The sequence below is a fragment of the Morone saxatilis genome, unplaced genomic scaffold (genome assembly GCF_004916995.1).
Source record: "Morone saxatilis isolate NCDOM2014 unplaced genomic scaffold, NCSU_SB_2.0 Contig18, whole genome shotgun sequence".
In the NCBI taxonomy this organism is placed as follows: Eukaryota; Metazoa; Chordata; class Actinopteri; family Moronidae; genus Morone; species Morone saxatilis.
In genome coordinates this window covers 25423359-25435320 of record NW_023339740.1, presented here as the reverse complement: position 1 = coordinate 25435320, position 11962 = coordinate 25423359, and the positions used below count along the sequence as shown (strand labels likewise).

Below are 11962 nucleotides of genomic sequence, written 5' to 3'. Positions count from 1 at the left end.
TTAACACCCAAACACACACACACACACACACACAATTCAAAGAACAACAATTTCCACATCCGACTGTCATAACTAACAAGTGAAATAATCAATAACTTCCTTTGATGTGAGCCAACTTTAGCAACAATGGAACAAACCAATGAGAATAATGAGGTACGGGACACTAAAACACTTAATATTTGGATTTAAAGCTAAAATGAAGTCCCGGTACAGGCAATATAAAATCAAAACACACACCTCATGTGTGCACAGATATGTTTGATCTGCCGTCCCATGATCCCCAGCTGCCTGAACACTCTGGTGGTGCTGCGGGAAAACTCACAGTCCCACATTCCTCAACAAGACACTAGAAACCCCACTGGAGTCCAACAGAAGCTCTGAGTTGTCTTTGTTCAGCTGGTACACACACACACTGGTTAGAGTGGGGCTTCATATCAGACTGCACAAGTCTTTTAATCATTCACATTACTATTAAAAAGATACTTATACAATAATTCAGCTGTTCAATAAGTCAACTTTGGAAGATCCAAAATGAAAACATTTAATGCCTTTAAAAGTAAAAGCACCTTTAGCTTAAGGCAGTGATAAGAGGATAAGATTGTGTCCCAGACTTCAGAGAAGCAGTGATACTGTAATTATTTGTGTGTACAGATGGCAATTCCTTATATTAATGATGGTTAAATGAAATTGAAATTCAAGTATGCAAGCACAAAACTATGCCGACTGAAAGTGTTTAAAAATGAAATAAATAAAAAAAATATAAAATAATTAATCACGCAGTAAAAACAGAATATTTAGCCATCAAAGTCTTTCTAGTCATTTATTTAAAAATGTCCTTTTGACAACAAACAAATATAACAACAGATCGTTTAATTTCGAATTTAAATTTAAAATAAAGATCTTTGGTTTCCGAGAGTGATTGCGTAAATTAAACAGTGTTATGTTTAAATCAAACATTTTTTAAGGATTGTATTCAAATTCAAGCATTTTCCTAACCTTGAAAACAAAGCGGTTAAAATTAAACATTTTCCAGACTTTGCACAAACCCCTAATGATTATTTCACAATGCAACTTTTCATCAAAAAGGCTCCGGATCACTCAACACAAACAGGGCAGAGCCAATTATGCGACTGCCTGAATGAGCCAACATATTATTTATTGTTCTGAACAGTCTGTGTCTCAATGCACAACTACTGTCCAAAGAACTGGAACTTTATTTGTTCTAGTGTTTATGGACGGAAATGCATTTCCATCGACAGTTAAACCTACTAACAGTCACTCATATTTTCATATATATGATTTCATACAGACCACATCCACAACGTTTGTGTCGTGTCCTGCAGGATCCAAATCCCACAACAACCCTCTGTACTGAGGACTCCGCTCCATCTTTTAGGCCACAGTTATGTCATTTTAAACACATCTATTGTGTCAGACGTGTTTCTGTCTGAAGCCTTTACATTTGTGATGTGAATCATGTGACGTCCTGTCAGCTGAGCACAAAAGCTGTTTGACAATGGACTAATTAAACGTTTCCTGAACAAACTCTGTTAAGACTTCATAAAGACTTCTGTAATATGCTCTTGTGAAGGGTTCTATGAGGGTCGGAGCTATGGAATAAAGACTTGAAAATCACACATTATTATAAAATATTAACTTCTTTGAAAAAAGAAATGTTTTTGCTTCCTATTTGAAAGGGCATTTGATTTTTATGGTGGTTCAATGAACAAACAACCGTGAAGTCTGGATTGAAGCTTCATGTGTACAAAATTATCCACAGCAAATCTTTTGAGCAGCATTAAACATTAGAGCGGTTTGAAGAGCATGGATGTCCTATTTGTGCTTGCATCAGTGTGTGTGTGTGTGTGTAGCTGGCTGACTGGCAGGGCTAATGGACTGTGACTGGCTGCAGCAGGCGGAGTGATGCTTATCAAAGTAAACTGGCCTACTGGGAAGCACAGCCATTATGCTGTTATTACACTGAGCCAGCTACTGGGTCATTGTGTGTGTGACGGAGAGTCAGAGTCAAAACACATGCAGGAATCATGTGTTGTGTACATGTTATATGACAATAATCAGAAGATGTTTAGCAGGGACATTGCAGGGGTCAACAATAAGTCAGTTTACAGAGAAATGTGAGTCATTATAATTTAAATATTATAAAAACTTCCAATAACTTGCCTGAGTTGTGCTACCAAAGACAAACTTGTCACCATTAAAAAGTTATTTAAACACAAAATGTTGCTTAAAGGAGCAGTGTGTTGGATTTAGTGGCATCTAGCGGTGAAGTTGCTGATTGCAACCAACTGAATACCACTCACCTTCCAAGCATGTAGGAAAAACAACTTGCAAAAGGCCCTATCTGGAGCCAATGATTGCCCGTTCAGTACTGCAGCGTAACCCCCGAGACCCCAGGAGCTCTGCAAGCTACTGCCGTTTGTCCACTAGTCCCTGTACTGCTTGGTTCACATTGCTACCGGTATCAATGTGACATAAAGGTGAGTAATTTGCATTTTTAGAAAGACTTCCTACACCGCAGTTTATAGCCACACAGGAGAGATGGACTGCAGTGTGGATTTTATTACTGAACTATGATCAGGATGCATTCTTTGTATTTCTTTGACTCATTCACTGAATCACTGATGATGACCAAAGGCACTAAAACACGAGTCTTACAGGTAAAAAGACATGTAGTTTATTATAGGAGTTTAGTCTAAGGCGACTGCTCTACAGGTGATAATACATCACTTATAATGTCAAGCAGAGCGTACTCAGAAATATTCTGATTTGGTTACAGCCCTAGTAGCCAGTGGTTGTATGACCTGCAGGCCAATGGGGTCAGATAGGAAAAGACATATTACATGCGGAGTTAAAATGTGTATGCTTGTGTGTGTGTGGGTTGCGTTTTACCTGAGCTGTGATTGTAGCTTGGCTCCTTTGGTTACAAAGTCCTCCCATGTAGGATAACTGGCCTGCAGCAAACACAGAGAACATAAAGTACATTAAACCTCCGTCAGCATCGCACAACAAGTTCGACGACAAAAGGATTCACTGAGTTTAGCCGAGACATTAAACACAAAGCTTTAACAATATTTAAGAGCTTATGACCTTAATGAGGGAGACAGCTATTATTAAAGTATTAGTATTAAAGCTGTCAGGTATTTCTCTGCACTGGACTGGAATGTGTGGTTACAAAACAAACAAATACTTCATTGTAATCTTATTTTAATCTGGTACACTCAAAATAAACACTTGATGAAAAGGAAGATGAGATTAAATATGAGATATAATTGATTTGTTTTAAAATGACATCTTAACGTGTATTTGCTGTATTCTCATTACACAGAGGCGACACGTATGAACTCGGCAGCAATAAAAATTCACCAATTTGTACGCGGAGTGGCCGTGAAAGAATGAGAACTATAAATAATATCTCATTGCCAGGATTAATGGACTGAACTGAAATGAATGAGAGAATTGATCTAAATGTAAATCAGATGGGCAAAAAGACAGAAAACAATAGGGTATCGAGACAGAACAGGGGGGCAGCGGGAAGTATGCAAAATGAAAAGAGACAGCAAGGTAGAATGACAAGAAAAACAAGGAAAGAAGACCAAACACATGAAGAATGATGATGAAAAATGAATAAAGGATCGAGACAGAAAACCAGAGTCTAACGTTATATTGAGTTTAATGATGCTGTTAATTCACGCGGTGCTGAGAAATCAGTTCAGGAGAGATTAGGCTCTGGGGTGAAAGGTCAGCATTACTGGCCGCCCGCTGGTCAACAGAGAAATTGTTGTCGACTAGTTTTCTGTCGACTGATTGATGGAGTAATAGTTGCAGATCTGTCTCAGTTATTCTGAACAACAGCAGCAGCTCTGAACGGTGTAAAACCATCAACAGCTGACTGACTCCTGTTATTTTTGGCTCTTCTCTGGGTTTCACATGAGGCAAAGGCTCTCAGGCCGACCATAAACATATAGAAACAAGCATGAAGAAGCAGAGCCAAACACAAGCAAACCAATGCTGCTGTCATGCAGCTGTGATTGATTCTCTGTGAAACTGCAGCTTTTCCTCTGAGCACATCTCAGCATCTAATATTGCCACTGAGCCACAGATCCTGTTCAAACTCAGCAGTAGCGCATATTTCAACTTTTTTTTAATGCACATTTTCAATTTAGACCAAAGAGAGATTCAAAAAGCCAAAAGAATTTAAAAAATCTACACAATCGGGGAGATGAAACTACGTAATGTAGTGTAGGCAGGTGTGCTTTCAGAATGACAAATTATTACGTGATTATATAGAAAATAGTTGCTGATTCATTTCATGTAATTTGACTAATCAATAATTGACTAGTTTGTTTCCATTAAAGTGTAAAAAGGAAAAGGGATTAAAGAATATCTGCACTATTTGCTAATATCACCAATACAGCACAAGATGACAGAGGGTTTCAAAAGCTCTAATGTTTTATTTCTCTTTGTGCAGAGATAAAAATATCCTCCAGGTTTGTGTTTAACACTTCCTTTAGGGGGTAAAACTGTTTCTATGTCCGCATTTTGTAACAGCAGCTGACTGATTATGTAATCCAAGGCTGGTTCATGCTGCAGACTCTGACCTTGGGTTACATCTGTGACCAACAGCTGCTGGTGTGGTGTTCTGGTTATTCAATTAAAAATGCAGGAAAGCCCTGTTGGGACAGAGGGCTGAATCCCACTTTCTCTCTCTTTATTTTTCCGAACCCAGTCACCCTGTCTGTCCTCTGTTTCTGCTGGTCCACCAGAGAGGGGATAATACCGATTTAACCCCTAACACCACGCCATTAGCCTCTTAGCTCCACACTGCTAAAGCTGTTAGCCGGCCCCCGCTTCGCAGCTAGCCAGGCATGCACACGGCATAGAGCTGACAGGTTTACTAGCTGCAGGGACTTAACAGTGCATGATGAAATACTGCAGGTGACCGACTGAATGCCTCTGGTGAGCAACTAATTGTGAACCTGGGATAAATTGAAGAGGAAGGAAATTAATAGAAATAGATTGCACTCCAAAAACCTTATTGATCCCTGCGGGGACAGAATAGGTTGTGGCTGGAACAAAATTTATACTGGGATTTAGAGGGAAAAAAAGAACATAACGCTGACAAATAAAATTTATGATGCACATTTAAGGTAAACTGGACTTTAATGTTACAGCATTTGTGAGGAAAGCAATGTTTTTGGAGCCGAAATCATTTGTTGTTATTGAATTACTGATACTGAGTGGATGGTTGTAAATTTCAGGCAGTATGTCATTTCTAGATATGATAATATAGTGTTCTGAATTGAAGGCATTCAGAATATACTGTAATCTTTCCAAAACCTCATCTCATGCAAGGGGTTTTCACCGTATTAATCTTTCAGAAAATCCATGCATGGAAAATTGTCTCATGCATAAATCTGCCTGGAATCAAATCTCTTGTACCTCGTGTTCTCAGACTGGCAATTTATTACATGTCTGTACATTTTTGTCTGCTGAGTCTTTCACAAGGTTTAATGGTATGTGTGTTTCACCCTGTACTCCAATGCAACCTATAATCAAACGTTTACTGTCAAATTAGCCCTAATACACTTAGGTTTATATCGTAGTATGTGCACAAAATAAATTCAAGCCGGTCAGGTGTTGTCTGTTGGCAAAAACAGCGAGAAGTGGCAGAGTCCGCCATGTCCTTAAGATCCATCGTTTGGAAGAGTTATGATTTCCTGACAGTGACAATGGACAAAATTGCATATTGGCAGTTTCTTATTTTTTAATTTTAAGTGCCTTGATTTTTAAAGAAAGAATAATGGCCAATTATATAAATTCAATCCTGACATAGTTAGCATTTTTTTAATATTTCGTATTCCCTGTTGTTCAGAGAACATACCAAACCCTGACCCCAAAACTGAGGAACATACCAAACACCTATTACAGTACTACCCCTACTGTTCACATGATTATCATCACAGCACTGTAGCTCTGACGCTTGACTTCCTTCATGTAGAGTTGGTTATCTAGGAAATTAAGTTTATTCTACTTGAGCAGTCACTGAAGGTCACTTTGGACAACAGTATTAAGCTACAAACTAAGAGCGTACACTAGAAAATCTCTGCTGCTTGTATTTCAGTCTGTGCAGCTCTTGTTCCCTCGCCACTTCTCGCCTAAATCTTAAATTCTGTCAGGATTTGTTGTGACTGCCAGGAATGTCACAGTCAGTCGCAGACAAAATATTCCAGCAGTGGTTTTGCAGCAGGCAGGGCTGAAATCACCAGACGGACAGAGTATCAGAGTCCATTGAAGCTTGATATTGAGAGCTTAGAGCAGTGGTTGCTAAATTAGGGTCCTGGGACCCCAAGGGTCACTGATGGTGTCCACAGGGTTCCCAGAGACAGCTGCCAACAAAACAGCTGTCTACTCTCACAAGAGGAAGAAAAAGTAACTAAAGTTATGACTGAACAACATAATGAATGAGATGTAAGTCTGAGCAAACCACTCGGGTAATCGAGGTTTGATTCAACTGACAAAAAAGTGAGTCGATTTGGGTTCTTTATGACAACTATTGCAGGCAGCCAGAGTCAAAAGTAGTGTTTGAAAAGAAGCTGAATTCAAATTTGAGCATTTCAGCTAATCACACGTATTGATACGTGTTGGTCGACTCGATCGGTAACAAGATATTTTGTAAGCAGTGTATCTATGATATCATATGTCCAAAAGAGGGCTCCAACATGTTTATTTTTTAAAAGTATCTTGGTCACAATTGTCTAAAATATATTTTTTATGGTATGTATTCATGCAAAAAAAAAGATTAAAGGCGTAAAACGAAATCAGCATAAAACAGGTATTGGTCGGGTTGTACCTAAGATGGTTAGTTATCTGTAGTATTTAAAAGGTTAGTCAAATAATCCATTAGGCTGTATTCAGACCAAATCAGGTGTTCCAGAGCAGTGGTCAACTGAGATAGAGAGTAAAGCAGGAGAGCAGCAGTAGCAAAAAAGCCAGTGAATCAGAGAAATAAATACTTTGATTACTTTTACATAGCCCTACACAATAACTTAGAGGGTTAACTGATGACAAATTTGATAAAATGAAGAATAATTTAAGTTTATGAAGAATATTAATCAAATAAATCCACAGGTTTTCAAAAGTAAACACTGGTTGCTTTTATGTGTTGGGCTTGAGAACCTTTGATAGGCACACATTTGATAAACTCAACCAGCTTTGGTATTGGCCTAAAACTCTATTCAGATGAGTGGAAACGGTCTCCATGCTCCACTAGCACTGACACAGTAAACTCTATTCACGGAGCCTGAGCTCTCCATGTATAGAAGATATAGAGAGCTGTTATCCTACCTGCTTAGTCAACCAGACAGCATGACCAGGTATCTGGTTACTTATATTCTCTCTGTGTGTGTAGTCACCTGCCTTCAGTGTCTAATCCTACCATGATAATCCTGACTTGGTCTGCTGACCGACAGAAAGAAAAGAGACAGAATGCTGAGGAGAGACTGGCGTGACATCTCTGAAAGTGAGAATACTGCCTTGTTGACCTTTGTAAAGTCCCGACTCACTCTAGAAATACCTTATTTAGTCACTCAGTCAACTAGTCAGTCGGTAATTCATTCATTTAATCAGTCAGTCAGTCAGTCAGAAAGGCAATGACACTGCTGTGGTTGGGGGTTCAGATATCAGTGGAAAAGGGCTGCAACTAACAATCATTGTTATTATCAATTTAACTGCAGAGTATTTCCTCAATTAATGGAAGTTAACGTCTTCAAAGTGCTTGTTTTGTCCAACCAAAACCCCAAAATATTCAATTTGTAATGAGTAAAAAGCAGCGCGTCCTTATCATAGGTGCTTTTTGAAGACCAATTTCCACAATAACATATACTGCACACTGCTGTGGTTAAAATGTTCAACTTGAAGCTCAGAGTAGCATGACAGGATGAACCACATGCAAAGTGAGAGCTGACAATATTAAAGAGAACATGAACTGGCTCCAACTGCTGAAAATGACTGAAAAGGGGTAAAATACTGCAAAAAAGCCTTCATAAATCCAGTTATAAATGATCACAGAACACTAACATGGCCAGCTCTGATTGTTGTCTATAGCGTTCAGCCAATAAAGCTCATGAGCCTTGGATACAGCCTCAGAAACACTACCTGCATTAGTACTGTATGTTGGCATCAATGTAAGCCTCTCGTTTTGTGACGTTTCATGTGCTTCAGTTTTAAAAACAAGCCTGTGTTCATGATTCTCGGTGCATGAATGTGCAGTGCAGCTTTCTGTCTTACCTTTGCATGTGCAGACCTCCATTCAGGTGATTTTAAAGTGACTGCTGCTTGTGTATGAGTGTTTGTTTGCTTGTCATCTTCCAGATACTAGCAATAACTGGAGAGGTGTGGCTATTAACAGAAAGTATTTTTCAGTGGAAACAGTTTGGAAGCGCAAATTCCAATGAACCAGTCTGAGAATTCAACTGCGAGGGACTAAAAGCTGGAACGAGCAGAGACGATAGCGTTTACACTTGTACCATTGTTCCACTCAGTTCCAGTCTCTCCTTTCGAACCTGCCCCCCTGACAGATCAACCAATCGGCTTGTTGCACAAATCATTCTTGAGATTTGGGAGGTGTGTGTGTGTGTGTGTGTGTATCAGCTCCTCTAAGAGCCTCTACAACCTTCAGTTATCTAGGACAGAAATGTGAAATGTGTACATTACTCACCTACGACTGTGTGGCAGTCAAACAAGTGATGAGAATATGTTCGCACTACAAATGCTGGTGTGTTTAAACGTTCACTTCCTCGTTGAAATAAAAATCTCCTTTGCTGTGTCCTTGTGTAAACAATTGTTGTTGTTTTTTTTTTTTAAAAGGACAAAATCTAAAGCTCTGATGTTAGTAGAGGTTCATTCTGGGTCTGTTTTTAATGCAGCTTACAAAACTAAAACTCTTTATAAGCAAACTGACCCCGACCCTGCTGAAAGTAAATTTAACCGCTCTATTTGACTCTTCTGACTAACTGGTTGCAGAAGGAGACATATCCTGGTTTAGGATATATGGGGATATTGATAACCATCTTATCATAAATCACTAAGTGTCACAGAGTAGAGAAGGCATTTCCGAGAAGAATGTGATGTGTGCAAATTCCACTAAAACCAGTTTGAGAGTGAAACCTGATGATTACACACTTCAGAGGATTACGACTAAGCGATCACTTTTGTTTTATCTTCCTTTCATTAAGAGAAAATAATGTTTAAGCGTTGTGTGTGCATTTCAATCCCTCCCAGACATGGAGGGAAATCTGGCCTGTTGGATTTCATGTGTAAAAGCTACGTGCTAATGTACATTTTATTCTCCATCGCTCTTATTGTCCATAAATCTCATGAAAATACCAAAAACAACAATATGTTAGTCCGTCTCTCTTCACTTTATGACTTCCCTACTCTGTGGCTCTCAGCCCCAAGCTCATTGGTTAAAGACATAAATCTTTAACTGGTCACAACTCTATAGTTTCATTTCTAAAAATGACTCCATATATACTGGCTGTGTCGCCCAAAATATATTTAAAAAAACCCAAAACACTGGACATTTTGTTCACCACCCTGGCAATTATGTTTCAGACGGTCCCCATATCGAAGCAACAGAGCGCGAGGGAGGTCGAGAGAGGTTGAGACTGTTCAAACAGCAGGTTGATGGTTTGTTTAACGCTGTGTTTGAGCAACACTGGTTGACTCAAAGAGAGAAAGGCAGAAAAAGAGAAAGAGGGGAAAGTAGACAGGTAGGGTGTGTCAACATCAGGTTAATGGTTTGTTCAGTGAAGTCTATATGTTCAACTCAGTTGGCTGCCTGGTCCCTTTATCTATCAAACAATGAGGTTATTATTAAGTGAGACAAACAGTCAGAGGAGAGCACGGACCTTTAAGTCCTCTTATCGTTCTTACATAACTCGCAATCCTTTCTTTCTTTTAATATTGTCAGTAGGCAGATCACTGCCCTATGCTTTGTTGTTGTTCACTGTGTTTCAGCGCGGTGTCTGGGTTGCTATACATTGCGCTCTTCTCTTTGAAATACTGAAGTTGGTCAGTCTTAACCCCCCCAGTAGCCAGGCTCAATCAATTGATTTCCATACTGAAATTCTGCGGTAAAAACTGAAGTCACGCAGCCTGCAAATGAAGAATTTACTGCTTTATTCCACCGGGCACGGGTTCCAGCTGTGACGTTGCCACCAGAGCTGATTGCTGTCATTCTAGACAACGCTTGTGATTCCACCAGAAGCGCTGCAGCAGTTCTCCACTCTGTTCTGTGGAGAAAGACGTTGCGAGTCTATATTTGACGCAATAGATCTGCACAGAGTAGATCAAGCCAGGCAGGAAGCCAGACACAGGAATGGCAGAGAGAATCCGGTCAATTTTCAAAATAAAGCACTTTTGCGCAGACTCCCGATTGTAAAAACAGAGAAAGAAAGAAATCATTTAACAACGCTAAGTAGTTGAATGATACTTACTCAGGTAGAAGCAGAAAGCAAGGGAAGGCAATGACCAGAAAAAGTCAACAAACTCGGGTGGTTCTAACACGCCATACGCAAAACAGCATCGCAGACGTCACAAACGTCACAAAGCTGTGCCCAGTGAAACGGACATAAAGCACCAACTCCAAATTCCTCACCGCTATTACACACCGAACCAACTAGACTGCCAACATAGAGCCGAACTTTGTAAAGCTAACGATACGATAACCTAAACAGACAACGGAAACCTAGGAAGTGATAAATGGCCATTCAAGAACACACAAGAAAATCTCACTTAATTGTCCACTTTTTTTTTGACTGGTCAAAAGGTTTGAATTGACAGTGAGTCGTTCAGTCTCCAAAATCTACCAATTTGGTTTCCGAGTCAGAGGTCAGCCAGTAGACTGCCTTGCTCAAGGACAACTGGCTGTTGGTATTTCCATGCCTTTATTAGAGAGCTGACAGTTCCCATGCAGTTAGTATTTTTCTGCTTTCGATGACACTGAACGTCGAATGGGCTGCATTATCTCAAAACATAAATAAGTTACAGTTGCAAATGACTGAAAAAAGGGCTGAGGCGCTGCTAGAAGTCTCAGAGAAGCAAAACACTTCCAACAGATCAAAGAAGTTTCTTTCTGGGAGCTCAAATGTGAAACACTGACAGATGAGTGAAAAACGTTGGCGTGCTCATCAGTACAGTGGGAGTGTGCACCTGCGACACCATCCTGGTGGTCTCTGGTTTCTGCGGTTGGTTGCTGGTTTATGACGTTGAATTTCAGTCACAAGTCAAAACTGAGTGTTTCTTGGAGAGAAACCTGAACGAGTGTCGCTCTCTTTGACCAGAAGTACAGTATTTTCTTCTGTTCTTTTTCCCTTTGTCTTCCCTAACAATTATCTCTTTGCCTGAGTGTTGCTGTGGGTTCCTGTTGGTGTGTGGCTTGTCTATTTCTGTGTCTCTGCATACTATTTGTGTATCTCTTTGTCTCCAGTCGCAGCGCTCAGCCTCTTACTGGTTATTCATCTGTGTCTCCAATCAATAGAATTCTTTGATCTGCGCTAGAAAACACTGCCGATAAAAATCCGACAAACTGCTAATTTATTTCCAGCATCCGACAAAACATTCCAACATCAGTTCATTAAGCATTAAAGGTCTAGTTTGTAACATTGATCATTTAACTCCATATAAGAACATTCTGCAAACTTCCACTGATACCATGATACCTTTAAAAACGTTTAAAATCTTTAAATCATTACATTATAAAACCACATTCCTAAAAATGCGGTGCCTACTGTGTGGTAGTGATATCTGTGTGTGTGTTATAAACCCACACCCTGTATTGAACTGCAGCCATCCATCATCATCACCTCCATCTCTCTCTACCTGTTGACTCATGTTCATCCATCCCCCCCCCCACCCTCCTTCCAAGTCAAATGGTTCGAAG

The 11962-nt window shown here is 39.7% G+C and overlaps 1 protein-coding gene across 2 annotated transcripts in view; it reads right to left on the bottom strand.

The window, feature by feature from the left end:
* Positions 1 to 11962, bottom strand: part of mtss1 (MTSS I-BAR domain containing 1) — a 50997-nt gene that overhangs the window by 35285 nt on the left and 3750 nt on the right. For both annotated transcript variants that reach the window (XM_035662821.1, XM_035662822.1), the window contains exon 2: positions 2911 to 2972. In XM_035662821.1, the coding sequence (XP_035518714.1) occupies positions 2911 to 2972 (62 nt within the window). The remainder of the gene's footprint in view (positions 1 to 2910; positions 2973 to 11962) is intronic.